This window comes from Aureobasidium namibiae (genome assembly GCF_000721765.1).
Source record: "Aureobasidium namibiae CBS 147.97 unplaced genomic scaffold scaffold_23, whole genome shotgun sequence".
Lineage (NCBI taxonomy): Eukaryota > Fungi > Ascomycota > Dothideomycetes > Dothideales > Saccotheciaceae > Aureobasidium > Aureobasidium namibiae.
The window spans coordinates 26,449-52,711 of NW_013581186.1; the positions used below are offsets into that span (position 1 = coordinate 26,449).

The window sequence follows — 26,263 nt, forward strand, 5'->3', positions numbered from 1 at the left end:
TAGTCTGGACACAGAATGTCGCACCTCAGCCCCGATTCATGATTGGGGGGAGGCAGGGTTCATGGAGAAAGATGGTAGAGTTCTAGTATGCGAGGAGAAGAGTTATAATAATTAATGCTATTTCTGAATGATTTTCTTGACCGCCCCTTGTTGATTCTTGCCATGTCGCGTCCTCACCTACTAACACTCGATCGAGCGTAGCGATCGATCAACAACCACGATTACTGCTTTGTGTCGAGGTTTTCTGCACCTCGCTCGAATCAAAATTGACGGACGACCAGAGGCTTTGAAGCAAAAGCATCGTAGAACTTGAGGCTACTCAACAGTTATGTGCTGTTGACCGTACAGTCACCAAGAGTTGACATGGTTCTTCTACAATATCCGAGCAAGAGCTCTCGAATGTCAGCTGAAAACCAGGTGGGGGTTGACAATGGCAGGTAGCAGACTGCTCATAAGCAGGATTTGCTTGCAGTAAAGCATGATATCTCTTCGAGAGGGTAGAGAATGGATCAAGAGATGTCAAGATTTTTAGTCTTCGAGTCTTTGTACTCTTCTCTATGAAAGATTCACCTGAATCGTACGACTATGCGACGGAGATCTCTTCCTAGAAGCTCCCACAATTCATGGATGACCCTGTCAAACGCTCATCTTTTTGCCGATATTTCTGTATGGTGTGTCGTCTGTGCAGCGTTGTTAGCTGGAACTTGTCCATGTTTTGGTTGAATGAAGACTGATTCATATACCGTGTTGTCCCCAGGTCTCAACCGTCCTCTCCAGAACGTTCTATACGATGCAAACTCTTCGAATCATCGCCTTCTAAGCCTTGTTGTGATGTTGTCATACTGCTCTTGGTCTTTGGCTTGGTATCCACGTGCAAAAGATGTAGTTTGGTGGCAGTCTGTACCCTCGATATCGGGATGTAAGTTTGCTTAGAAGGCCCAGTCAACCTGTGACACGGTTTCGGACGGATTCGAACCCGCGACCTTCGACTTATCTCCGCTTAAAGCCGAAGCTAGCGCCAAGGCCGAGGCTCTCGTGCACAGCTTATTAGCGACTCGAGCCTCGCGCTCCTCTCTCTCTACTTGCTCGATAGTCTATTGAATTGAACTCAGTACTCGGTCCTTGTCAACCTGCATACATTCTTCATTCGCATCTTCCAAGTGTGTTTCCATTTGTTGGCAGTATCTTTCTCGCTTTACCGACAGAACGTCGTTCTGTGTATCATAGTCGCAAATGCTACATGGTCCTCGTCATGGAGCTTTTGCGTCAGGCCAACTTCCTTGAACACTCACAAACCTCGACACTATCAGCTCTCCATATACTCCGCGGGCCTACCAAAAGCTCCTTCTCTATCGCCCCTCTCAAACATCTCGTCAATGAAACTATGCCTCCTCATCGCAGTCTTCCAATCCGCATATTTTTCCGCCTCTCCCTTCGCAAAAGCCTCAAACACCCTGCCCACGTTCTGAGCCGGATGTTCAAGCCCGCTCAAATTGTCTTCCTCCAACATCACTTCCTCTGCTGTGTTCTCGCCAGCTTTGCGGTATTGGATCTTGATGCCGGAATGCTCGATATCGAAGCATCCGCGGGGGTTAGTGATGAGAATGTCGCCTTTCGTGCCATTGATAATCCAGCGACAACCAGGTTCGCCTGGGAAAGAAGGGCCAGCGCGAAGTTGGTAGGTGAGTAGTGTGCCGCTGGAGAACCGGCCTTGGAGGTGTGTGTTATCTGGACAGTCCTTTGCGATCGTGTCGATGATCTCGGTGCCCTTGGATGGGTCTATGAGGTCGAGTGCAGGGTGATCAGTACCCATGATACTGTTGAAAGAGTCGAGTTCACCAAAGGTGTCGAGGAGGCAGTTTATACCTTTTGCAGAGAAGGTCAGTACTTCTTTCGATTGCACAGAGTGAGGTAGGAGACTCACTGTGCAAGAACCAGATAGTGGCAAAATTGCCACCTGCCTTACGCTCTGCCAGCATCTTGAACGCAATGGGCAAAGGTCTATCCAGCGACGAACCAGTGGTTGCGGTCAAAGTCGTACTCAGAGGTTTCCCAATTTTGTCCCCCACGATCATCTTCTTGATCAAATGGACAACTGGATGAGCTTGCCCCTGTAATCCAAAGATTGTCTTTACGCCCTTTGCCCTAGCCGCGTCAATCAATTCTCGCATCTGTGCCATATTCGACGCCAGCGGGAGTTCGCTGTACACATCCTTGCCTGCCTTGACTACTGGGAGTAGAACATCGTAGTGGCTTTCGACGCCCGTGACATTCACCACGAGTTCGACGTCGGGGTCAGTGACAAGATCCCTAGCAGACCCGTAAGCTTTGATGGTGGGGGAGAGGTTGAAGTGTGCAATGGACTTCTTTGCGCTTTCCACGGAAGAGTTACAGAGGGCGACGATCTTGTAGTGAGACTGTCCTAGCGGCGATTGTAGGTATGGGAGATGAGCCAGTACGGCCCAGTTGGTTGCTTTTGAGGAGGTGCTTAGGCCAATGAGTCCGATTCTGATGGGGGCCATGTTCTGTTGAAGTTCGAGAAGAGTGATTGCATTCGAGAATGGTATTTGAGCTGAAGAATTGAGTTCAGATGTAGTGGTGTTCTTATTCATATACACGTCCTGCGTTCAAGGGATCGGGTCGTATATCTGTCCGTGATATGATCATGGTGCATGTAATCGGGGATCGGCACAATGTTGGACCGGCATGTGAGATACAGTCTGGAGCCCTCTCCGCGTGTCATCCAGGGTCTTGTGGAGTCCAGACGTATACAAACTCAGCTCAGTGATGGGGCAGGGAGTCAGATCCGAGATAACGCTACAAAGTCAGACAAACATCAAGGTACACTGACATCATATTCCACCCTCATATCTAGCGTTTCAGGCCTCACGCAACCCTGGGGTGAGTTTCAAGGCCTCCCGTTGTGTGACGTGAATTGACACTTTTTTGTCTCAGAAATCAGGATGTCAGGGACACCCGACACAGAGGGATCAAGCGGCAAGTCGTGATCGTGATGTGACGTCTGTCCCTGATCAAGGCCAAATAGTGCCGCGGAAGTCTGTGCGGGCCTAAGTGATGGATGTGTCAGGAGGCAACTGAACTGCGAAGGATGTTGTAAGGCTCAAGGAGTGATTTTGGCCTTGCTCTTGGTTACAAAGTTGGTAATTGGGTGAAGGGAGGGACGTGAGAGAAGGTCAGGGTAGAACAGCGAGTGTAAGAAATTTAGTGCAGTTCCAAAAAGAGGAGAAAATTTGTATGATTATTGTTTTTCCGCAAACACCCACTCAAACTCAAAGATTCCGAAAGGACGAAAGACCAGCCATCGTCCCTTTCCCTTGGCAAGACTGTTACAATGATATCCCATTCTCAAAGCACGCATCCCCGTTAAGAAGAGCCAGTGAGCTTGCCAACCATGTACTTAGTACCCATGCTCTGCACACTGCTCGAGTAAGGGTAAGAAAGGTGCTGAGCGTTGATACCAAATCCATGAGTGGTATCGCAAACACCGTCTCCGAAAGCGCAAACATCCATAGTCTTGGCCACCCAAGCAGTAGGAATACCACCGAGGAGAGCAGAGAGACCATTGACGTTCTTGGTGGTGGTGCCGCCGTTGGCGTCGACGTTGCAGGCAAGGCCGGAGCGGTGCTCGGGGTCGCCGATGAGGAAGACACCCTTGACGGCGTCCATGGAGGCGCCGGTGAGGCGGGACATAGCGTTTACGGTGGCGGCGGCGCCTTGAGAGTATCCCTGGAGAATGAAGCACATGTTGGGGTTGGTGGCGAGGGAGGAGGTGACCTTGTTGACGATCTGAGAGTGTGGATATTAGTACATGCCAAATCCAATAGAAGCAGCAAGTGGCAGGATGGAACATACGTCGGCGGTACCCAGAGCAGAGTTCTGACTGGCGTCGGCAAGATAGACGGTGTTGTAAACAGTGCCGCCGGGGACTTGGGCAAGAGTCTGGGAGTTCATGGTTCTGAAGCCAGCAGAGGGTCCCTGAAGTTCGCCGGTACCGCGGGTAGAGATGATAGTGTAAGAAGAGCAAGCAGCACGCTTCTCGATAGGGTTGGCAACAGCACCTGCAGCGAGGAAGACGCTGAGGAGAGCACCCTTGAGACTGATGTCGGAGAACATTGTGATAAGGATAGAAGGGTTGATGAGGATTGTAAGGTTGTCTTGTAGCGAAGGAATTGAAGATATTGAATGGAATGGATGATATGAGAAGGTGAGGTTGGCAAGGCCTTCTTATATGAGATTGTCAACCTGATAATACACTTGCATTTGACCTTACCAAAGCTAAAATAGGCACACCAGCGCAGGCGAAGCCCATGAATCAGTAGGTTCGCTCTGTGGATGGAGTCCAAGAGCTGCTAACATACCTCCACAAACAGACAGGCCATAGCTTGAGGGCCGATCTGCTGTAGTCACCATGATCAACCATGACTAGTGCTTGCGCAAACTATAAACTCGGTTTCAAGCTTCTGCAGGTCGAGGAAACTTGGGACGTCGACAATCATGTGCAGCCGGGGACTGTCGGAACGACAGAAGGTCCAAGAACGTAGCAGGGCGTCCGTCAAGTCAAAGCTTTTTGATTAGCCGAGAGGGTCGATTAACGCCACAATTTGTTGCAACGTCGCTGTCGTTCAGTTCTCCGCACAGCCGGCAGATCATTGTCGCGCATACATACATGCTCAGCACAAATGGAGGTTGATAATCGACCTTTTCCTGTCAGCCAAAAACTCAAAGCTAAGGGACTTCCGTGTCAGTTACGAAAATTGAGTTGCGCCCAACGATCAGGTGGATACGGGATGCGGCTGAAAACCCGCAGAATTTCATCGACGACACCGCTCGCTTAGGCACGTCAATATGTAGGTCCTGGGACAAGTTGGTTCGTTTGAACCCCGTGAGCGGTGGTCAAGCCGAGGCAAGCAAGAAAAGTCTCATGCTGTCCATGTTTCGAGTCAACAGGTCGAAGGGTCAAGGGAACAAAGTGGCGTTGCAGCTGTCGGGTAACTTTTCTGTACGAGTTTCATGCTTCGCAACTTTTTCCTGCCCTCCATAGCTTATTCGTGTGCCCTATCCCAGTATACACTGCCTAGAACTGTACAGCGTTCATGATCGAGTCGTGTTGCAATCGATGCTCGGTGCCATCTTTTGCAATGACAGATCAGAAACGTGGTTGTGTTACGAGACCCCACTGTTCGACGAACCATGTCTTGATCGTCCCGAGGAAGTCATGGAAGCATTTAGCCTTACGTGCGAACAGAGGGAGGTCCAGCAGATCAGTACTCTACACACGGGTCGGTCCTGTATACCCTCGACATGGCTGTTCTCTCGGCTGTCAGTGATGACTTGACTCATGGGTTTTAGCAACAATTGGCGGCACCAAACCCGAGTGGTTGATTCGGAAGTTGCGCGCGTCGATCGAAACACCCGAAAGAAAGCCATGGCAAGAACATTCGCTTGCATGTTCCAATACAGTGTGGCGGACTGACTATCACGTTCGCTTGTTTCCTTCGGCGAGGATGCCCTGTCTTGGTATGCTGTTTCGATATCTGATTGTATTATTATGGGTGCTCCGCGCGATGGTGTCAAGACAAAAGTCTAGAATCAACGAGACTGACATCGCATCTAACAATGCGATGTCGCACAAGGTCAAGTGATTTGAGGAAAGCGCAAGGCAAGTTTGAGCCACGTGCTCGGGAGACCCGCCGGCATGGAGCGACTCAAATTAATTGTTAATTTGCGCCGCGTTGCGACTACAAATTTGTGCTATGCAGAAGTCAGATAGATGACTGCCAAGCTGAAATGTAGATATGGCAGACTCGATTTGGACTGCTGCGCATAATACGATATTAAGCTGCCAGAATGGCATGCAGGTTACAACATAAGATGAGCAGCCAGGAATTAACGAATCTCGGATCTCGGGCGGTACATTCAATTGCGACAGTATTAGTAGATGGACATGATTACGCGTGAACCAGACATGCCTGGTGTACGACCCTGACTTAGAATTCAATTTCTCGCATCTGGACTGTCCATGGGACGTTCAAAGCACACATTCATCGATTGAATTTAGTCATCTCTGTTCGTTGTTGTTGATGTACTCAATTCTGAAGAGAAAGGCATAGGTTGTGTTCATGTGCATGGTTGTTTTCTCTATCGCTCGGTTTCCATACACGACCCAAACTTTGAGCTGCGAGAAACAGCCTCGCTATGACAGGCATATATGATTTAACAAGCAGACAACAGGCACATCCAGACCAGATTCGTAATGCCGTGTTGATAAAAAAATACAAAGAAAGGTATGTGTGTCGTGTCGGGTATTTGCCCTCTCAAAATCCACCCTCGAAGGTCTAAACAGAATGCTCAACGCCCAACCCATTTTTGAACTGTACAATCTGATTTCTCGTGGGAAGCTTAGTGACCACTCCACTCGATGGTGTTGAGGTCAACACCCTCCTGGACGAGTTCCCACAGAGGGCTCAACTCACGCAAGAAGGCAACGCGTTCTTGAACAGCCTTGAGGACGTAGTCAATCTCGGCGTCAGTGGTGAAGCGACCGATACCGAAACGGATACTGCTGTGAGCACTCTCGTCACTGCTGCCAAGAGCACGAAGAACGTATGAGGGTTCGAGGGAGGCTGATGTGCAGGCGGAGCCGGAAGAAAGAGCGATATCCTTGAGGGCCATGAGAAGTGATTCGCCTTCGACGTAGGCGAACGAGATGTTGACACAGCCTGGGTAGTGGAATTCGGGGGATCCGTTGAGCGTGGTGTGTTCCATGCCAAGGAGACCGTCACTCAGCTTCTTGGAAAGAGCAGCAATGCGCTTGGTGTCATACTGTAATCACAATGTCAGAAATCGTCTTGTATGACTAGCGGGTAGCGGGTCTTGACTTACGTCCATCTCTTCCTTTGCAATTCTTGCAGCTTCACCGAAGCCGATTACCAGAGGAGGAGCGATAGTTCCACTTCTCAAACCTCTCTCCTGACCACCGCCACTGATGATGGGGTCGAGTCTGACACGCGGTCTTCTACGGACGTAGCAGGCACCAATACCCTTGGGACCGTAGAGCTTGTGGCCAGAAATGGACATGAGGTCAACGTTGAGCTTGTTGACATCGAGAGGGATCTTGCCAACAGCCTGAGCAGCATCTGTGTGGAAGAAGATCTTCTTTGATCTGCAGAGCTTGCCAATCTCCTCGAGAGGCTGGACGACACCGATCTCGTTGTTGACCGTCATAATCGAGACAAGCATCGTGTCCGGGCGCATGGCGGCTTCCAGCTCCTTCATGTCGATTCTGCCATCCGACTGGACAGGCAGGTATGTGACCTCAAAACCTTCGTCTTGCAGATGGCGACAGCTGTCGAGGACACACTTGTGCTCGGTCTGGCAGGTGATGATGTGGTTCTTCTTGCCGCCACGCTTGAAGAAGCGGGCGACACCCTTGATGCTCATATTGTTGCTCTCGGTGGCTCCGGATGTGAAGATGATCTCCTTGGGGTCGGCGCCGATGAGGTCTGCAATGTTGGCTCTGGCTTGCTCAACAGCCTTGTCTGTCTCCCATCCGTAGGCGTGGGTTCGCGAGTGGGGGTTGCCGTAGAGACCGGTGAAGTAGGGCAGCATGGCGTCCAAGACTCTTGGGTCGGTGGGAGTGGTTGCTTGGGCATCGAGGTAGATGGGGCGAGTTCCATGGTCCATGATGGTGGCCTGCTTGAGAATTCCAGCGGTGGGGCTCATCATGGCGTCGGCGCCCATGCCGGTGGTGGGCATGGTGGCATTCTCGGGCTTGATACCAGTCTCGGCGAGGAAGGCCTTCTGGTCGGCCTTGATGGTGGATTCGACATTGATAGTGGCGTTCCGCGTCGAGCTCTCGGAGACATATGAACGGGTGGCGGCGATGCGGGATGAGAGAAGGCGAGGGCGGTAGGTGGTAGAGAGTCGTCTGGCCGAGGTGTTGAGGGCCTGCCTCGCGACAGAAGGGAACGAGGACGACATTTTGAATCTAGGAGTGTTGGCAGAGGGCAAATGTGTCTATCAGCAGATGTCACACCAGAACACTTTTGCCAGAGCGGAAGCTCCATCATCGAAAGCTTGGCGCGGTTGCTGAGTAAAGAGCGGCTTTAGCGTTCACGCCTCGGCCGAGACCGATTCGAAGAGAAGGTCAGGCCGGCGAATCTGGACGCCGAGGGGTCCACTACGTACGCCAAGCTCTTGTTCGCAAACGTTTTTGGCTGATGATGCGGCCGGAAGACCAAGGCCGACGACGACGACGTAGGCATCCAACTGCTACAGTCCATCTCTCTGCCTGAGACTTGCCTTCAACTCTTCTCTATACCCAAGCATCATCTCCTCTCGCGTAGCACATGCAGCTACAGTAACCGGCCTCGTGCATACCGTCAACAGAAGCCGCATCGTCAGCCACAACACACGCTCCAGCCCCGACAAGATCGACGCTTCTAGTCTACAGCCAAGACGGACCGCAGCCCCATAGCGATCCGACATCTTCGTCTCTCCAAATACATACTCTTCTTTTACTCTCCTACCAGCGAACTACCATACCTAATCTCCGCCAATCCGGCCTCATCAATCACCAACACCGCCAGAATGAGTTGGAAAGGCTTCACCAAAAGCGTCACCCGCGTTCGTCGCCCACCACCATCTGCCTCAGTCCAGCGCTGACCCTCCTCTAGGCTCCCCAGCAGTTCAAGCAAAGGTTCAACATGGGTGAAATCACAAAGGATCCTGTCTACGTCGATGCCGAGCTGCGTTTCGCCGAGCTCGAGACCGAGACCAAGCGTTTGCACGACGAGTCGGAGAAGTACTTCAAGTCCATCAATGGCATGCTCGACCACCAGATCGAATTCTCCAAAGCTTGCGCCGACTTGTACAAGCCCATTTCTGGCCGTGCTTCGGATCCCAATTCTTACGTCGTCGATGGCAATCCCGAGGGTATCCGCGCCTGTGAGGAATACGAGGCCATTGTCAAGGACCTCAAGCAATCACTACAGCCTGAATTAGAGATGATCGAATCGCGCATTGTCAAGCCGGCCGACGAGCTTCTCGAGATCATCAAGCAGGTCCGCAAATCTGCCGTCAAGCGCGACCACAAGCAACTCGACTACGACCGTCACCGAGCCACGCTTAAGAAGCTGCAAGACAAGAAAGACAAGACTCTCAAAGACGAGAAGGCTCTGTACAAGGCTGAGAATGAGGTCGAGGTGTCGACTCAGGACTACAACTACTTCAACGACCTGCTCAAGACGGAGCTGCCCGAGCTATTCCGCCTGGAGCGCGAGTTCATTCTTCCCCTGTTCCAATCCTTCTACTACATGCAGTTGAACGTCTTTTACACGTTGCACGAGCGCATGCAAAGCATCGATATCGGTTATTTCAACTTGACTCTGGACATTGAGGCCGCGTTTGAAGAGAAGCGTGGGGAGATCCAACAACAGGCCGAAGCCTTGACAATTGTGCACTTCAAGACCAAGGGTCTGGGTCGACCTGCGGGCAGCAAGTATGGAAGACTTGCAATCGAAGGCAAGGCCAAGCCTAAACCTCCTGGTCTTGCATCATCTACCGCACAGCTGTCGATCACGGACGGCGATGCGACCTCACCTCCTCCTTACTCGGCCGCTGGAGCAACAACCGGTGCAACTGGTGGACTCGCGCGCATGTCGTCGATCGCAAAGAGCAAGCCTCCACCACCGAAGCCCAAGCCTTCGCGATTCAGCGAAGTGCCGCAAGCCGAAACGTGTACGGCATTGTACGACTACGAAGCTCAAGCAGAAGGCGACCTTAGTTTCAGCGCCGGTGAGACGATCGAAGTTGTGCAACGCACGGCGAATGAGAACGAGTGGTGGATTGGCAAGATCGGCGCAAGACAAGGACAATTCCCTGGTATGTGCATTCTCACGTCGAATTGGTTGAAAGCAAATCACTGACTGGAGGTTGTAGGCAACTATGTGCAGCTCAACTCGTAGACTGAGAGGAGGATGCGTGGCAGTACTATTCCATAATGTGTAGCAATAGCGATATGATGTGCAAATGTGTTTCTTAGGGTTGGTAGAAGGGACCGAGCAGGAGTATACACTAGCGACTGTTAGTTCTTCCTTTGTTTCGGTGGACTCTAGGATAATCCAAGAATATGATGTTCTGAGTAAACGGTGGTCCCTGAATGTGATGTGGATGTTTGTCGCAACAACGCGGTCGGGCGCGTCTCCCAGACTTGAGCTTGGCCGCAAACCATCACCTTTTCCTTGCCATGCCCCGACGCAGCCATGCCGAGGTTTGTCGTGTCTGAGAGTGGTAGTAACTGAGTCTAGACTGATGTCGGTAATCATGCAGAGAAATCATCACCCTCCAAGCAGGCCAATGCGGCAATAGCGGTACCGTCACTTCCTGCCTAGGGCACTTCCCTTGTAGCTTTCACACGGCCGGCTGACGCTCTCTTGCAGTGGGCTCGCAATTCTGGCAACAACTCTGCCAGGAACACGGCATCAATCGCGACGGCAACCTCGAAGACTTTGCTACCGAGGGCGGCGACCGCAAAGATGTCTTCTTCTACCAGTCCGACGATACGCGCTACATCCCACGCGCCATCTTGATGGACCTCGAACCCAGAGTATGCACCCGGGTCACGACCACTACCTTCTCATGCTGAACACACCACAGGTCATCAATGGAATCCAAACCGGCCCCTACAAGAACATCTACAACCCCGAGAACTTCTACATCCACAGCGGCGGCACCGGAGCTGGAAACAACTGGGCTGCCGGCTACTCGATGGGCGAGACGGTTCAAGAGGAGGTTCTGGACATGATCGACCGCGAAGCAGACGGCTCCGACAGTCTCGAGGGCTTCATGCTGCTGCACTCGATCGCTGGTGGCACAGGCTCCGGTCTGGGTTCATATCTGCTCGAACGACTCAACGACCGCTTCCCCAAGAAGCTGATCCAAACATACTCGGTCTTCCCGGACACGGTGCAGTCCGGCGATGTCGTTGTCCAGCCGTACAACTCGCTGCTGTCCATGAAGAGACTCACTCAACAAGCCGACAGTGTCATCGTTCTGGACAACGGCGCCCTGTCACGCATTGCAGCAGACACTCTGCACGTCCAAGAGCCCTCGTTCCAACAAACAAATCAACTCGTCAGCACCGTCATGAGTGCCTCGACCACCACTCTGCGCTATCCCGGCTACATGCACAACGATCTTGTCGGCATCGTCGCATCACTAATCCCCACCCCTCGCTGCCATTTCCTGCAGACCAGCTACACGCCCTTCACCGGCGAGAACGTCGAAGCCGCAAAGACGGTCCGCAGAACCACTGTTCTCGAAGTCATGCGCAGACTACTGCAGCCAAAGAACAGGATGGTCAGCTCAAATCCCTCAAAGAACAGCTGCTACATTTCCATCCTCAACATCATCATGGGCGAAGCTGATCCCACCGATGTAAGTCTTCTTTCCTTCTACTCACCATTTTGACAGCCTACTGACACCAAACAGGTCCACAAATCGCTTCTCCGCATCCGTGAACGCCGCCTCGCCACCTTCATCCCCTGGGGCCCTGCCTCCATCCAAGTCGCCCTGACCCGCACATCCCCATACACCACCGGCCCTCATACTCCTCGCGTCTCTGGTCTGATGTTGGCAAACCACACTGGTATCGCTACTCTGTTCAAACGTATCGTCTTCCAATACGACCGTCTGCGCAAGCGCAACGCCTTCTTGGAACAGTATAAACGTGAAGATGCCTTCAGAGATGGCCTTGGAGAATTTGATGATGCGAGGGAAGTGGTCATGGATTTGGTGAGAGAATACGAGGATGCCGAGAAGGAAACGTATCTTTCCGGTCCCACTGCTGCGCCTGAGAGTGAGGAGAAGGACGGTAGGACTGATGGCATCAGGTGATTTTGTATTGGTCAGAGAAGTTTTTTCCTCATTGGAGTTGCAAATGGCGTTTTCGAGGAATGGGGGCATACGGAGAGGAGTTTTTTCTTTCTTTTTCTTGCAAGGCGTTATTTGTCTTTCTTCCCCCAGTCATGGTGTTCTGCATGTTTTTCTGTTCTTCTACCATATTTTTGACGGCCACCGCATAGCTGAAATGAGAGGGGCTGTTATCGACCACTTTGATGATGCAAAACCCCCATTGTTTGACCGCACGCGTTCTTCCAATCTTCGAGTCCAAGCACTCTTCTAAGATAACTTGTACCTTGAAAGAGGAAAGTGACTAGCAGTTCTCATTGCTACGAGTGTCGAATGGGATTCAGAGGTTGATGAATGTGTGATATATACCTATGATTCTAACAGCACACCACAAAGACCATTACTGATCACATATCTGACTTCTCCATTCAAAGCGTTATAACCGAATGTGCCTTTTTGCTCTTGCTTTGCACAGACACTTGTTTCCTTTGCCTGCTGCACCTCCTCCTTTCCATTCACTGTCGTTTTCCCTCCTGCCTCCTTCTGCTTCTTCCCGCCCGCGGAAATTGCAGGTGCGTTGTCGTTGACAAGGACCAAGTAACAAGATCCTAGGTGTTGACCACTGGCTTCCCAAACACTCCACAAACACCTTTGCCTCGATATACACTCTTCACAGCACAACGCGGCCGTCACTTTCCGCATGGACTCCACACTCACAATCTCTGCACTCAACCCCTCTGGCAGGGAAACGCCGTTGATGCGTCGGTTATTGCTAGTCTGGCCCAACAGATTTCCAGTCGCACAAGCAGCATGTGAAGTCACGGTCGTAGTGGCATGCAGTGTTTGCGTGAGAGTAGAAGTGGCGGTGGCGGTCCAGGTGAAGGTGATTGTGTAGGGTGTTTTTGTCACGGTGTTTGTGTTTGTTACAATCGTCTGGGCGTCGTCGAGGAGAGATGGGGAGAGTGATGGCGTGTAAGCGAGAATTGGTGTTGGTGTGGATTCTACTTGTCGTTTCGAGGTCAATGACCAAGAGGAGGAGGATAGAGATTCAGTCGAAGAGATACTATATCCATATCCAGAAGCAGGACCGGAACTTGATTCAAGGCTAGACTCTGTAGGTGCAGAAGTGCTGCTGCCCTTCGCAAGAATAGTAGATGTGATGGTTCCGTAGACAGTCCGATTAGTGTATTTCGTTTCTTGCTTTGCAGTAACCGTCGCCATCTTGCTGGCAGTAAGCAACAGAGTTTCTGTCGTGTGAATGCGTATCTGTCGCTCGCAATTTACGCTGACTGCATATCTCTCTTTTGTAGGTTTTTGCAGCGGTGCTTTTCTGCTGCTGCTTGTGGATGCTGAACTCTGGGGTCGCTCACGACGAACACGTCTTGATATACTCGGTGTCGTCTGCGGAGTCTGTGTATCTTGAGCAGCAGAAGCAGAAGCAGAATCCCTCACGCCTACAAATCCAGTAGGCGTTTCCACCCACACAGTCGTCCTACTCGTCAACAGCCTCTCTTTCGTCACCGTCCGCGTAGTCGTGACATGATGCCAAAACGTGCTCGTCCTAAACTTCGTAACCTCCACTCCCAGCGTTCCATTCACCGCCTGCTTCTCCACAGTTTTGGTCTTTGTAGCAAGCACACTAAACAGCGTTTCAAAGGGCTTTGGCGTGCGCGTGACAGTGGAAGTGGTGTAGTTGTGTAAAATCACTGGAATCAACTCTGTGGTGAGAGCCACAGAAGCAATGAGTGTGGGGAGAGGGGTGGAAGGTGAAGAAGTGTTGTACAGAGTCGAGCATTGCAGTGTTGTCTCTGTGCTGAGGTGTGATGAGATGCTCAGAGCGGTGCTGACAGGGAGGAGAAATGTCCAGTTGAATATAGTGTCCAGACGCATTCTTGGGAGATTATAAGCCAGTCCAGCAGGCCGAGAGTGAAAAAAACCAGGATCCGAGTTTAGCAGTTAGACGAGAAGGTACAGAAGACCTGCAATCTGATAGAAAGGCGATTGGAAACCGGCAAATATCGATAGCAAGACAGTTCGTGTACAGAGGTGACGTGAGCAGGAAAGAAATGATAGACATCAAAAAGTGTTATACCTTGGAGTGATGTGGATCCATGTCGAGATCGCTTCTCCTATTCTTCTCGTGCTTTTGTATACAGGGTTGAGTAGCAGCAACGGTTCTCCTGGAACGGTTTGGTCTTGTCGACCGTTCTCGGCACACAACTATCATGGTCAAGAAGATGCATCACATACATCCATGTCTATTTTCTCACATTTGTGAACATTCAAATGTGCAAGCATGTTCAAAACGCTGCAGTAGAGAATCTCGATGGAGGGTCTGATAGCTGGAAAGTGGAGGTCCAGACGAGCTCACGGTCGGTGCAAACCCCTGCCAAGACATGCTCACTTAAGGGTCCAGACTCGACCACCAAGGTCATATCAGCACATGTTCAACTCGCAAAGAAACATAGAGCAACCATGATCAGGAAGGAGAAGCAAATGTACATTGGATATATGCAATGAAACAAAGGCTGCAGAGCTCAAGTACCAGAAAGGGTGGCTTTCGGTCCGGACCCCATCAATCTCCTGATATCGGAAAAGTAAAAAAACCAAGATACGAACGAAGTGTGTAGTAAAAACGCCAGTCGTGGGTGAACAACCACATATCCTCCTGTCCCAGTAGAGAAGATCTGTATCTGTCTTCGTATGCAATAGCGCTTTTTTCTCTTTTCTCATGACGAAAGAAATCACATTCCCAAAACTCCGTTGTGTTCGGTAAAGCAGAAGGGCATCTTTACATGATGATCGAGGGAGTGTCGACGTTGGCCTTGATGGTCTTGTGGGGAAGGACACTGCGAGGTGTGTTAGTTGTTGGGAATTAGACAGAGAGCGAGAATTGAATGCTTACCTTCCACCGTTGACGTAGATCTCGTCGCCAACAGTCACGTCATCACCGAGAACACAGATGTTCTCAAGACGAGCCCAGCGGCCGACGACGCTGTTCCAGCCAACGATTGTGCTCTTGATCCAGGCGTGCTCCTTGACCTTTGAGTTTGAGAGAAGAACACAGCGTTGTAGTCTGACACCGTCACCAATGACACAGTTGGGGCCGATGACGACGTTGGGACCGATCTTGCAGTTGTTTCCAATCTTTGCTGAGGGGTCGATCAAGACGTTTCCGCCGTGAACGTAGGACTCGGAGGTGGATGTGAGCTCCTTGCTGCCCTTCTTGGTGAGGGAGGAAAGGTACAGGCAAGTTCCCGAAAGGAAATCCTTGGGCTGACCGACATCCATCCAGAAGCCCTCGAGATCGAACGAGTGGAGTTGTCCATCCTTGGTCATGGAAGGGAAAGTCTCTTGCTCGATCGAGGTGGGGCGGAGCTCGATGCGCTGGAGTACGCTGGGGTTCAGGATGTAGATACCGGCGTTGATGCGGTTACCGACAAACTCGATGGGCTTCTCGACGAAGCGGTCGATGCGCGAGGCGTGGTTGGGCTTGTGGACAACGACACCGTACTTTGAGGGCTCCTCGACCTTTGTGACAATGATGGTACCCTCGTCGCCGTGGGCCTTGTGGAAGTCGGCCAATTGCTTGAAAGGGTAGTCGCAGATGACGTCTGAGTTGAGAACGAAGAAGGGAGAGTCGTCCTTGCCGAGAATCTTCTCAGCAAGCTTCAGGGGACCAGCAGTGCCCAGGGGCTCGGTCTCGACGGAGAAATCGATCTTGACGTTGTATTGTTGCTCGTACTGTGAAGACGTGTCAGAGTCGGATGAACTGCAAGCTTGCGAGGCTGGCTGCGTACCTTTGCGAGGGCAGCAGTCATGATCTCGGGGCGGTAGTTGACGGCGAGGACAATGTTGGTGACACCGGCGGCAGCGAGAGCAGCGACCTGGTGCTCAATCATGGGCTTGTTGGCAAACTCGACCAGCGGTTTGGGGAGAGTGAGAGTGAGAGGACGCAGACGGGTACCGAAACCGCCGACGAGAATGAGAGCTGTATGCCATTGTCAGTCTGCTGCAGCAAGGATTGGGGGGGGGGAGGGGGCTGGCGTCTGCTCACCCTTCATGATGGATTAAGTGTGGAGGGGCGGTTGATTAAAAGTAGAAAGAGTAGCAAGTGAGTCTTGACAGCAAGTCCAAAGTCGAAGCGAATGAAGGAAGAAATTACAAAAGACAAGTCGATGAAGGATTGCGAGGGAGGGGCTGACGACGGCAGCTGGCTACAGGCCACTTTAACTGTGAACAGCGTGGCCGTGTCGAGAGCCAGAGCCAGCGCCAGAGCCATCAAGGGGGGCAGCACTCCCGACCGCTTGGCAGCCCGAGTCCCCTAAACTCCCTTGCCTGCTAATATTAACCCAACGGCCACCAGCAGCTCGCCGCTCTCTCCTCATGCCGACGACACGCCTCTGCACCTGCTGGGCAGCCCCTTTACGCTTTGCACTCCCAGCTGAAAGAATTCGTCACTGCTGACACCGCATGCTTGCAACTCAGACACCTGTTCATAAAATATGTCTGTCTGCACCTCGTCCCACTCGAGCATGTCGACCTGTCTAAATCTGTATGTAGCATTGAGCACCCCTGTTTGTAAACTATGCGCCTTCAACGCCGCGCCCGTCAATATGCGATTTGATTCATATCTCCATTTCCACATGAATCCACTCTTTACTCGTTGTAGTGGTATACAAAATAGTTGGGCACACCCCAACTGCTCCATCCCAGCCGTTTGGCCATCTTTGCAAATCCTTCCGTCTCGATGAGATGGTAGAATGGGAATGGCGGGAACATGGCCCCGTCTCTGTGGACATCGCCCTTGACGAGCAATGCTGTTCCGCCAACACCGTCCAAATTGACAATGTCCTTGGGGTTACCACCTGGGTCTGTGAAACGTATTAGCCAATATCCTGCGTTATTCAAGAGTGTCAACTTACGGCTCATATACGCCATCAAACTTCTATACGTGGCCATCTCGGCATAGCCCTCGAGCAAAATCTCATCAGGGCCCATCTTAGATGCCAAGTTCTGCGCAGTGTTGCTGTCGATCCAGCTGTTGAAATCATAAGGGCGCACGTCCATGGCACCCTTTTCCTTGTCGTAGAAACGCTGGAAGCAGTTGGGCACAATAATGGGCTTGTCAAATGCCGCCAGGTCTTGGATCAGCGAGTGGGGAGTCTCGACAATGTCCGAATCGAGCCACAAGACCCAAGAAGTGGTAGGACCAAGGGTTGTGAAAAGCAGAGCGTTTCTTGCGCGCGACATGGCGGCACGGCGCTCTTTCTGGGCCGACATGGCATGACGGTCGTGTTCCGACTGGCTTTGAAGCGGGGGCTCGTCTTCTTGACGGAGGATGGTAATGGAAGCGAAGCGCTTGTTGCCTGCTTGAGTCCTGGCAATTTGTTCTTGGAGCTGAGCGGTTGCTGCATTGCCCTCACGGCCCTTGGGAATGATGAAGCCCAAGCTGATCAGGTCGTGAGGGTATGACAGAGCGACAAGATTGTTCCAGTACTCTTCGTAGAAGCGGGCGAGGGGCGTGAGGATGAGGACACTTTCACGGTTTCCGACGGGGTCTGGGGTGTTTGTGACGTTGTTCATGTGGTAGTGGACAACTGGCGGAGGAGGAGCCTTTTCGCCGGCCTTGAGGGTCGACTTGAAAAAAGGGAGCGAGGGCGGAGAGAGGGCATTGGAGGCTGCATCTTTGGACTTAAGCAGTTGTCGAGCACCAGGGACATGCAGCGCTGGGCCAGCGTCGGTCGACGAGAAGATGAAGATGAGGAAGCCAAATGTCAAGAGACCGGCCAAGACCAGCGTGATGGGATTGGTCCGGCGAAGAGATCGTGCGACGGCCATGGTGGATGCTGAGAGGAAACAGTCAGCATGCGACCAAGTTGTAACTCCCGCAGCTCCTGAGAAGGTCGAGGAACGACTTACGAAGGGGGGCTGTTCCTTATGGCTATCGGATGTTGAGCATAACTCGACCTGGAGATGTGACAGATGTTCAGATGTTCAGAAGAGAGCAACTTCTTGTCAGAAGCTGGAGTCAGATAGACCTCCTGAGCCTGTAGAAAAGTGTAGCGACAGAGTTCGAGAAGGACAACGGAAGTCCAACGCTTTTGCCGACGCGTACGCACAGCCAGCAACAGCAGCAGCAGCAGCAGCCAACAGTTTACACCAAGTCGGCGGACTTTACCCAAAACTTGCGGAGACGCTGCCAAGGGGGTGACCAACGGACTTGGATTCGGATGCAGCTCAGGAGCTTGTTTCAGATTTCGTCTGTGCTTGCATCTTTTCTATGCATCAACGTCACCATCGCGCTTTCCTCGCAAGCAGCTCTTGCTCTCTCCTAGAATTGTTCTTTCCTAGATTCTCGCTCTTTCCAGACAGGATACCCAGAATGCTGCGTCGCACATCGCAATGTCTGTCACGGCGGCAGGCTTCGCTCCTCAAGCCACGCTGTCTGAGCACCACAATTCCGCGTAGACTGGCAACTCCGACTTCTGAATTCGCTCCAACGTGGGACAAGATCAAAGACACATTGAAGGCTCCGGTTGATCATTTCGTCTCCCAAGCCCGCCCTTCGTATACCACCGAGACTCCCTCTCCTCCATCTGAAGATATCATTCGTACATGCACTGTCTTGACTTCGGACCCCTCCAAAACATCTCTCCAGGAACTCCTCGATCGCATACCACAATTCCAACCAGGGAACGAGTCGGGTCTCTTTACCGACTTCCTCCTTCTCGTCACACCTTCCTACGCCGCCAGTCTGCGAAAACAGAAACAGGTCATCGAACACGCACTGACGCGCATTTTCCCTGTACAAGAATTGGACAAGGGTCTACACAATAAACTTGGCGGAGACTCTCGAGAAGCCGTCAGACTCGTCGCCGCTGTAGTCGACAGACTTCCTAAGCCCTCTGGTCTGTCGGCTTCTGCCGTCGGCGACAGTGGCTCAGAAGGCATCGCTCTGAGACTGTTAGCGAATGAGAACCCAATCTGGAAGCCCGAAGTCACAATTGACGGCCCTCGCGTCGAAGCAAACCTCTCAGACAACAAGTTCCGCTTTTTGAGCTTCCACCTCAACGACGCGTCTACCCCTGCGAACATGCTTCCAATCGTCCAACTTCCTCTGGCCAACACTATTTTCCACAATGGTCTTCCCTCTACTTTGATCTGGCGCAAGTATGCAGTACAACAAGGCGGAAAGGGTCTCGTCCAGATAGACGAAAAGCTTTGTGACTCGCATCGTGTCAAGCTGCCTCAGCAGCTGGGACGTAACGATACCAACACGCTCACTTCCTCGGTACCTCTTGTTCCACTGACATCTGCCAGAACTGTTGTCGCATGTATGGGAAACATCATCCGTCGATTGTCTGGCAATTCTGGTCTGGTCACCCAAGATGACACGAAAGAGGCCATCCTAGCATCTCACGAACTCGAACAGTCCGTCACCTCGTATCACAAAACTCGCGGACTTTCTCCACGCGCCGTCTCTGTCTGGGCTCTAGTGATCCCCGAGAAGACCTTCACTGGAGGTTTGTCCATGGCTACCAAAGTCCTCGGCGAGAGGAATCTGCCTGAGTTGTGGAAGGCTGCCTCTGATCATGATACCGATCCTTCCCAACCAAACCTTTTGACCTTGCTACAGCATGGAGCTCGTCTTCACAAAGTCCTGTCTGGAGGTGGTGGTTGGGGCAAGAAGGCCGGTCTCTTGTCTTTGGATCCCGACAGTGGCTATGGACAGCATCCGCCATGGGAGGAGATTAGCCCTGCACAGCAAACAGAGCCGGAGTACATCCAAGGTCTATCACCCGTGCCGGCAGACCTGCAGCACATCTGGGGTTTCGAGCCTCAGGAACTCCCCAGTATCGTTAACAGGGGTGATTATATCCAGTTTTATATTTCACCATCAGCATCGTCTGAAGAACAGCTTGTACAAACGGATGCACCTGCGGACACCTCGATTCAGACCACTTCGAATGTCAAGACTATAGAGTTTGGCTGTATTCCCAGCACTGTCGATGACATGCCAAGCACTCAAGCATCTTCGACAGAAAGGCATGGTGTCGTGCAAACATATCCGAATCACTTCGGTGCGTTGTCTGAAACCGGCATCGCAATGTTCTTCGGTCTGCACTCAGACAAAGCCTCATCACCTAATGTACATGACGCGGCCGATGCGGCCACTAAGGTAGATGTGCCTTTCAGTCGCATCAGATCTCGATCGCAGTCCTCTAAGCCTAAACAGGCTCAGACGGGTTTTGCATTCTCACCTACCCAGTCGCTCCAGTCACGTTTCTCTGGCCTGTACATCTCACGTCCGCTTTTGTAGGTAGTGTCGCCTATCAGATATGAAGAACTCCACCAACCTAACCCAGTCCAGATCAACATGAGACGATTGTGCGCATGCTACGACGAGGATTTAAATCTTGCAGTAATCTATGGGCTGAGGAGCCGCCCCTAAGATACGGCGAGAGCAATACTCGGCAAGAAGCAAGCAAGTCGACCAACTCTTCTCGCAAGCTCAAGAAGAAGGAAGCGAATGTGAACGAAGACCCAGAAAAGATCGACCAAGCCCGCAAAGCAGCGGAAGAGACCGAACCAGTCACTGAAGCTTCAGAGATGAGGTTCCGCATTCCAAAGGCCTCGACAGGATTTGCAGCAAGATTGAACCAATCTCAGCTCGATGTAAGCAATATTCGAGGTGAAAAATGGCAAGCATTCGCGAAGCAGACAATGCAAGATGTTATCTCGCCCAAGGCTTTCGAACAGTGGACAAAAGACCAGACCATTCCTAAGACACCCAATGACTTTTGGTCGGCCAGTGATATGCGCAAAGCTCACACCTTCAAAAAGCGACAGTGGAAGTTATCGAAACCAGAGTACAAGAGCCTCAAATTAGACACGGGTTCGTTGATCGCTTGATGTCGTCGACCACGCCAAAGAAGATACTTACACGCACCTGCAGGAGCTGGAATCAGAAGAAGATAATCAAGCAAGAAGAGATGCAGAGGAACAGCTATACCGATCGATGACTTCAGGGGAACTCGAGAATAGGCCTGGGAGGTAAACGGCTCGATGAATGTGTCTGGGGGGCACATATCCTAGCCGACGTTCGCGCTACAACGCTCGGCGAACTTGCCTTCGGCAATCTATGCGAAACAGCGAACCGTATCCTGCACGGAAATTCCTCTCGTGCTTCGTCGAGGAATACCCTTCGGACGACCTATCTATCAACTGGGACCTTCTAGCCATACCCTCGTACAATTTTATTGAAATTTATGAATCCGTGGCCAGAGGAGAAGGACAGCAGATAATAGAAGATTGCGGGTCTGACAAAGACGTAGAGAATAGTGTACTGACGCTGAATAGTGAATTGAAGGATGCGATCAGGGAGTGGACGATTGCGACCGAGGAACTGGAGGAAGATCTTAAGGCAGAATGGCTTACTCAGAGCCAGAAGAGGCGCTTGAAGGCTGCTATAGGGCAGGAGATTATTGCGATTCGAATGTTCGAGAGGGCTGCTCGGAATACACCAGATGTGCCGAGTGGGTAGATGTCGATATCGACAGCCTTTGTACTACGAAATGCATCTTCTGGAAGCTCGGCTCAAACAAATCACCGCTTAACATGACCACTCCATCCCCGTTCTTCTTTTGGGGCATTCAATTTCGTCACAAGGACTAGTCAGTCTCTTGCCTAGAACTAAATATTTGGCTCCAAGGCAGCGTCATCTCTGACTGGTTGCTCGCGTACGAAGGCCAGAAGGACTCACACTGGTGGTAAGTCTGAGCTACGCGTCTTTGTCCATTGATTGACCTGGGTCATGAGCCTTTCCAAGCCCCAAGCTGGATATCGCTATGACTGGAATTTGGAAGTCATGATACAGCTCAGGGTGTTCATAATCCCGGCTGTGGAGCTAGTGTCCTGTTTGCAAAGTCGAAGCAAGATATGTGAGCCATCAAGCAACTGATGATGAATAGTTTGTGTATTTAGAAAGATGGATCAAGGTATATCACTTTGCTGAGCCTTATCAATTATGATCATCCTGTCAAATGCACCTACAAGCGAATTTAGGAATCTTCGCGACAAGGTTCATGGAGAGCCTCGCTTTGAGCCATGAAATTCAGCATAAGCAAGATGAAAGATAAAGACTACTGTCTCCGTAGATATATCGCAAAGATATCTCGAGGCTACTTCTGTTTATTCCCGAGGGACCATGTCATGTTGTCAGTGCCCGTCTCAATGTGTCGGTGACGGTGATCAAGAGCCACTGACGAAATCATGTCTCTGGCGGGAGTAAGCCGAGGTAAACGTCTTTGCTGTTGCACGACTCGCTTTTATCCCGCGAAAATCTGGAAACCTATGTCTCAGCAAGGACTCATCTCCTTTAACAGACGTCTGGAAAGCTGTCGCAACTCACAACGTTCGGAACATGAAGCCTCGAAGAAGAGGAGGCTCATTTGCGTACTTCCTTCCATCGGAGATTTCTTTTTACCTTTTACACGTGCATGTTGCGTGGCTGGCGTTGCAAGCAGGGTTGCGGCATGCCATTTTCCTTCTTCCCGTCCCGTATTTTGGATGCTTCAGCTGCCGACCAGCACCAGACCGAAAGTCATAGCACACGGGAATCCTTCGAGATACTAGGATGATAGCGCAACACGCGTTCCTGCAACTCAGCATGTAGTGATCTCCATCAACATAACCATATTCTGCTTTCGCGCCGCCGTCGGCCGCAGCAGAAGAGATGATATCGCATGTAACGTTATAGAGTGGGTGGGGAATGTCATTGGTGCTAGACCCGCGCGCCTGATCAGGGCGAGCTGCAAGCTGTCATGTTGCGAAGATGCTTGCGGTCGATCACAAAGCTTGGTAAGCTTCAAGGAGACGACGGCGTTTTGCGAGATAGGGATGTGCTTTGTTGATGGGAGTTCTGTTTTGTGTCAAAAGACCAAAAGGCGAAACATGTTTGAGGTGACAGGTACGGTGAGCATCATCTGATTGACTTTTGAGGCTTTCGAACAGTTTCGCTCCCGTCACTCTAACCCACGTCTCATGTTGGTCATGCTTCTGTAGCGGGTGAGTCAGGAAGTACGATAGTACGAGATGTTCGGGCAGACTGCACGGGGGCATTTTGTGCGGGATATCCCAGAAGTCTGACAGCGTGCGTTAAGATGATCTGTTGACCACCAGGGTGGGAGTCGTAGGAAGAGGTATGGGCGTTGATTCTGTTAAAGAACAGTTGCAGAGTCCATCACAACAGGCCCAAAGATCGGTGAAACAGTTGACCCCGACGATGCTTAAATTTAACTGTATCCTTAGCGGTCGACTAGCTTACCACGCCGAACGAGCAAAGATGTGCGAGGGCATGCCTCCATGCATTTCGCTAGCTCCAACCGTGGATAGTTGGAAGCTTACTGTCCGTATGACCTATCTCTCAAAACCCTGAGACCTCCTAGAATTGTTTACCGCCTCTTTTCCTCCCTCTTCCGCAACACATACACCTAAAAGAAGGATATCGCAAAGCTCGTCGCATCCCTGATCGCACAATACGCAAAGTCCCCTAGAAGCCTGTCAAGATCGCTAAACTGAAACGCAAACCAATCCAATCTACTACAACACGCGGGACCCTTGCCGCAGATCATCTAGATTCTACGTCTTATTTCCCATACAACAACCTCAGGCCCCCCTCCCCCACCTCACTTGTCAAGCATAATAAACACATCCAAGACATTGCTGCGACCATACAAATTTTCACCTAAGACTCTGACATTGGTTACGCGACCTCGAGTGAGAGCGATGGCGGATATAAACGAAGATACACCTTTGCTCCGTCGCTTCTCCATTCCTACGGTCTTTACTCAACCTGGTTGTTTTGAACAAATGTCTGACAAGACGAATCTTGAGGAGGACTATAATGCTCCTGCATGTACGTATTCTCTTCCCTCGGAATTCTGTTCACGTAATTCCCTTTCGTCCTCGATTTGATCAAATCTCAAATCTCTTGCCACTTCTTTCGTACCTCTCTAGTCCATCCGTCACTTCTGTCTACGTCTTGCCATTTCATGTTGAAGCTCATCGCTTTACGTTTCTCGAATACATTTTCTCACATCAATTCTCCTCTTATAGGCACATTCCCCTTCTCAAAAATGCAAACCAAGTCAGAAGATCCCTCACACCCACGCATGCCCCAAGCAATAGCCCACCGCGGCTACAAAGCCAAGTTTCCCGAAAACACCCTCGCCGCCTTCGCCGGAGCCATCTCCATCGGCGCCCACGCAGTAGAAACAGACGTCCACATCACCAAAGACGGCGTAGTGGTGCTCTCTCACGACAACACGCTAAACCGCTGTTTTGGCCGCCCGGAAAAGATCATCGATTGCGATTGGAGTTTTATAGCGCCGTTGCTGACGACCGAAGAGCCGAAGCAACATATGCCTAGACTTTCCGATTTATTGGCATTCCTGGCAGAAGAGGAAAGGAAAGATATTTGGGTGTTGCTGGATATCAAACTGGATAACAATCCTGAGGATATCATCAGATTGATTGCTTCGACGATTGCTGCATCGCCTTGCTTGCCATCGGCACCGTGGTCATCACGGATAGTGCTGGGTTGCTGGGCAGCAAAATACATCCCTCTGTGTGCGAAATATCTGCCTGGGTTCCCTTGCACGCACATTGGCTTTTCGTTGTCTTATGCAAGACAATTCCTACACACGCCCAACGTCAGCTTCAACATGCTGTTGCCTATGCTGATGGCACCCGGCGGCAAATCCTTCCTTGCCGCTGCGAAGAAAGCACAAAAACCGGTTTTGGCATGGACGGTCAACGAGACCAGCAAAATGAAATGGTGCATTCGACGACAATTAGACGGTGTGATCACAGATGATCCAAAGCTCTTCTTGGAGGTATGCAGGAATTACGATGCGAGGGAGAAAGAGCAAGGATTCAGTCTCAGGACTTGGGTGGATGTGCTCAGGGTTTGGGTGTTGGCGACGATATTCGGGTTCTTGTATCGCAACAGGTTTGCGGGCAGGACAAAGAGTCAAGTGCAGGTTGTTTGACTCGTGGATGGTGGTGAGGAGGTAGAGAGGAAGAAGATCGATTGATTCGATGTTCTGTTTTGTAACTAGACGGTGCATTAGCGTGAGGTATAGATGGGAGATATGTCAGTATCGAACGATACTTTGAGACCTAAGTCAGCATGAGTTGTGAGTGTTCGGCAAAACATTGCTGAGAGGTAGTTGGTGTCGCTATGCTCATGGCTAGAAATCTTCGTGGAGATTGATAATCTGAAAATGAGATGTTACAGGGCTTGAGAAGGATTTCGAACAAGGTAAACAAAAGAGTGTTGTCATGTTCGGAAAGAATATCAGGCTTGAATACATCTGGTTTTTTTTTTCCAACTCCCTCGTCTTGTTACCATTGAACCTTGGCCGTATTTTCACCAACCACCCCTCAATGCTCTACCGCAGACAACTTCCTTTGGTAAGCCTTTGCCGAATTCATTTGCTTGAGCATAGATACTTGGAGTTGTATCTCCTGCTTCCCACAACAGTGAGTCAGTGCCCATCTCGAGAATATGGATAGGAGATGACTATCTTAGACGAAGAGTCTGTCAGCGGCAGGAAAACAAAGGACAGAAAGGATGCCGGAGTAGGAAAAAAAAGGAAAAGGAGTGCGGGAGCTACTCACTCATACAAGAGAAGCCCCTTGGCTGAGTACCTCGGGAACGTTGACAATACAACCATGATGGTATGTCGAGAAGCAGAGATTGAACAAAGCTGGTTGAAGGCGAATCCTTCCGCTTGTGTGAGCTATAGCTTCCTCACACATCAGGGTCGTAGCTTTTGACATGGTTCTAGAGGATTCAACAAAGAATCGGTGGATGTGATCAAGCGGGGTCGATATGGATCTAAAAATAGATCTAGAAGAAGAAGATGTAAAACATGGCAGTGGTTGAATATAGAGTGTATGTGTATGCAGGCAAGTATTGGTGTGACTCTGTGAGATTTTGTGAAAAGTAGGATGTGTTGAAGATCGTGAAATATCAGAGGATGAGATTGGAAAATATACGCCTTACAATTGATGACTGCCTAGGAAGATACAGGCAACAAACCTCGCTATCGGGGTGCATCATGGCGCCAGCATGCAAAAGCTGAAACAGGAGTCGCTGATTGGTTTACTTGTGCCTCTGAGATGAGCAAGTGGTGGAAGATGTCTATTGTGGCAGGCAGAAGCATAAAGCGTAGGTATGCACCGGACGAAAGAGGAAGGAGCGCGTCATAAGGCGGTGAGGGGCGAGGAGGGCGAGTCAGGGCGCGCCATCGGAGCTTGCTGG

At 51.1% G+C, this 26,263-nt stretch overlaps 10 protein-coding genes across 10 annotated transcripts; 4 read left to right on the forward strand and 6 right to left on the reverse strand.

Moving 5' to 3' along the window:
- Positions 1-528: 528 nt before the first annotated feature.
- On the reverse strand, positions 529-2,522 carry M436DRAFT_76477 (NAD(P)-binding protein; the record flags this gene model as incomplete). The annotated part of the gene is made up of 3 exons (XM_013567743.1): positions 529-533; positions 1,336-1,866; positions 1,925-2,522. 3 exons carry the CDS (start codon positions 2,520-2,522, stop codon positions 529-531), a joined length of 1,134 nt encoding a protein of 377 aa, XP_013423197.1.
- An 868-nt stretch (positions 2,523-3,390) lies between these two features.
- On the reverse strand, positions 3,391-4,089 carry M436DRAFT_31326 (cutinase; the record flags this gene model as incomplete). Its single annotated transcript, XM_013567657.1, has 2 exons — positions 3,391-3,807; positions 3,874-4,089. Coding segments are annotated over 2 exons (633 nt in total), but the record flags the coding sequence as incomplete, so codon positions are not given.
- Positions 4,090-6,420: 2,331 nt separating this feature from the next.
- Positions 6,421-8,001, reverse strand: M436DRAFT_76479 (cysteine desulfurase; the record flags this gene model as incomplete). Its single annotated transcript, XM_013567744.1, has 2 exons — positions 6,421-6,843; positions 6,904-8,001. The coding sequence occupies 2 exons, from the start codon at positions 7,999-8,001 to the stop codon at positions 6,421-6,423; spliced, it is 1,521 nt and encodes a 506-aa protein (XP_013423198.1).
- A 609-nt stretch (positions 8,002-8,610) lies between these two features.
- Positions 8,611-9,986, forward strand: M436DRAFT_57281 (BAR-domain-containing protein; the record flags this gene model as incomplete). The annotated part of the gene is made up of 3 exons (XM_013567704.1): positions 8,611-8,646; positions 8,697-9,903; positions 9,961-9,986. 3 exons carry the CDS (start codon positions 8,611-8,613, stop codon positions 9,984-9,986), a joined length of 1,269 nt encoding a protein of 422 aa, XP_013423158.1.
- Positions 9,987-10,348: 362 nt separating this feature from the next.
- M436DRAFT_57313 (gamma tubulin) lies at positions 10,349-11,916 on the forward strand (the record flags this gene model as incomplete). The annotated part of the gene is made up of 4 exons (XM_013567711.1): positions 10,349-10,391; positions 10,461-10,627; positions 10,678-11,457; positions 11,512-11,916. Coding segments are annotated over 4 exons (1,395 nt in total), but the record flags the coding sequence as incomplete, so codon positions are not given.
- A 384-nt stretch (positions 11,917-12,300) lies between these two features.
- Positions 12,301-13,821, reverse strand: M436DRAFT_57094 (uncharacterized protein; the record flags this gene model as incomplete). The annotated part of the gene is made up of 2 exons (XM_013567670.1): positions 12,301-12,396; positions 12,451-13,821. 2 exons carry the CDS (start codon positions 13,819-13,821, stop codon positions 12,301-12,303), a joined length of 1,467 nt encoding a protein of 488 aa, XP_013423124.1.
- A 901-nt stretch (positions 13,822-14,722) lies between these two features.
- On the reverse strand, positions 14,723-15,995 carry M436DRAFT_67620 (mannose-1-phosphate guanyltransferase; the record flags this gene model as incomplete). Its single annotated transcript, XM_013567724.1, has 4 exons — positions 14,723-14,780; positions 14,837-15,675; positions 15,732-15,922; positions 15,989-15,995. The coding sequence occupies 4 exons, from the start codon at positions 15,993-15,995 to the stop codon at positions 14,723-14,725; spliced, it is 1,095 nt and encodes a 364-aa protein (XP_013423178.1).
- Positions 15,996-16,590: 595 nt separating this feature from the next.
- Positions 16,591-17,772, reverse strand: M436DRAFT_67621 (putative alpha-1,6 mannosyltransferase subunit; the record flags this gene model as incomplete). Its single annotated transcript, XM_013567725.1, has 2 exons — positions 16,591-16,805; positions 16,857-17,772. The coding sequence occupies 2 exons, from the start codon at positions 17,770-17,772 to the stop codon at positions 16,591-16,593; spliced, it is 1,131 nt and encodes a 376-aa protein (XP_013423179.1).
- Positions 17,773-18,316: 544 nt separating this feature from the next.
- Positions 18,317-20,254, forward strand: M436DRAFT_57109 (uncharacterized protein; the record flags this gene model as incomplete). The annotated part of the gene is made up of 1 exon (XM_013567676.1): positions 18,317-20,254. The coding sequence occupies one exon, from the start codon at positions 18,317-18,319 to the stop codon at positions 20,252-20,254; it is 1,938 nt and encodes a 645-aa protein (XP_013423130.1).
- A 3,551-nt stretch (positions 20,255-23,805) lies between these two features.
- On the forward strand, positions 23,806-24,986 carry M436DRAFT_67623 (PLC-like phosphodiesterase; the record flags this gene model as incomplete). The annotated part of the gene is made up of 2 exons (XM_013567726.1): positions 23,806-23,851; positions 24,052-24,986. 2 exons carry the CDS (start codon positions 23,806-23,808, stop codon positions 24,984-24,986), a joined length of 981 nt encoding a protein of 326 aa, XP_013423180.1.
- Between the last annotated feature and the right edge of the window lie 1,277 nt (positions 24,987-26,263).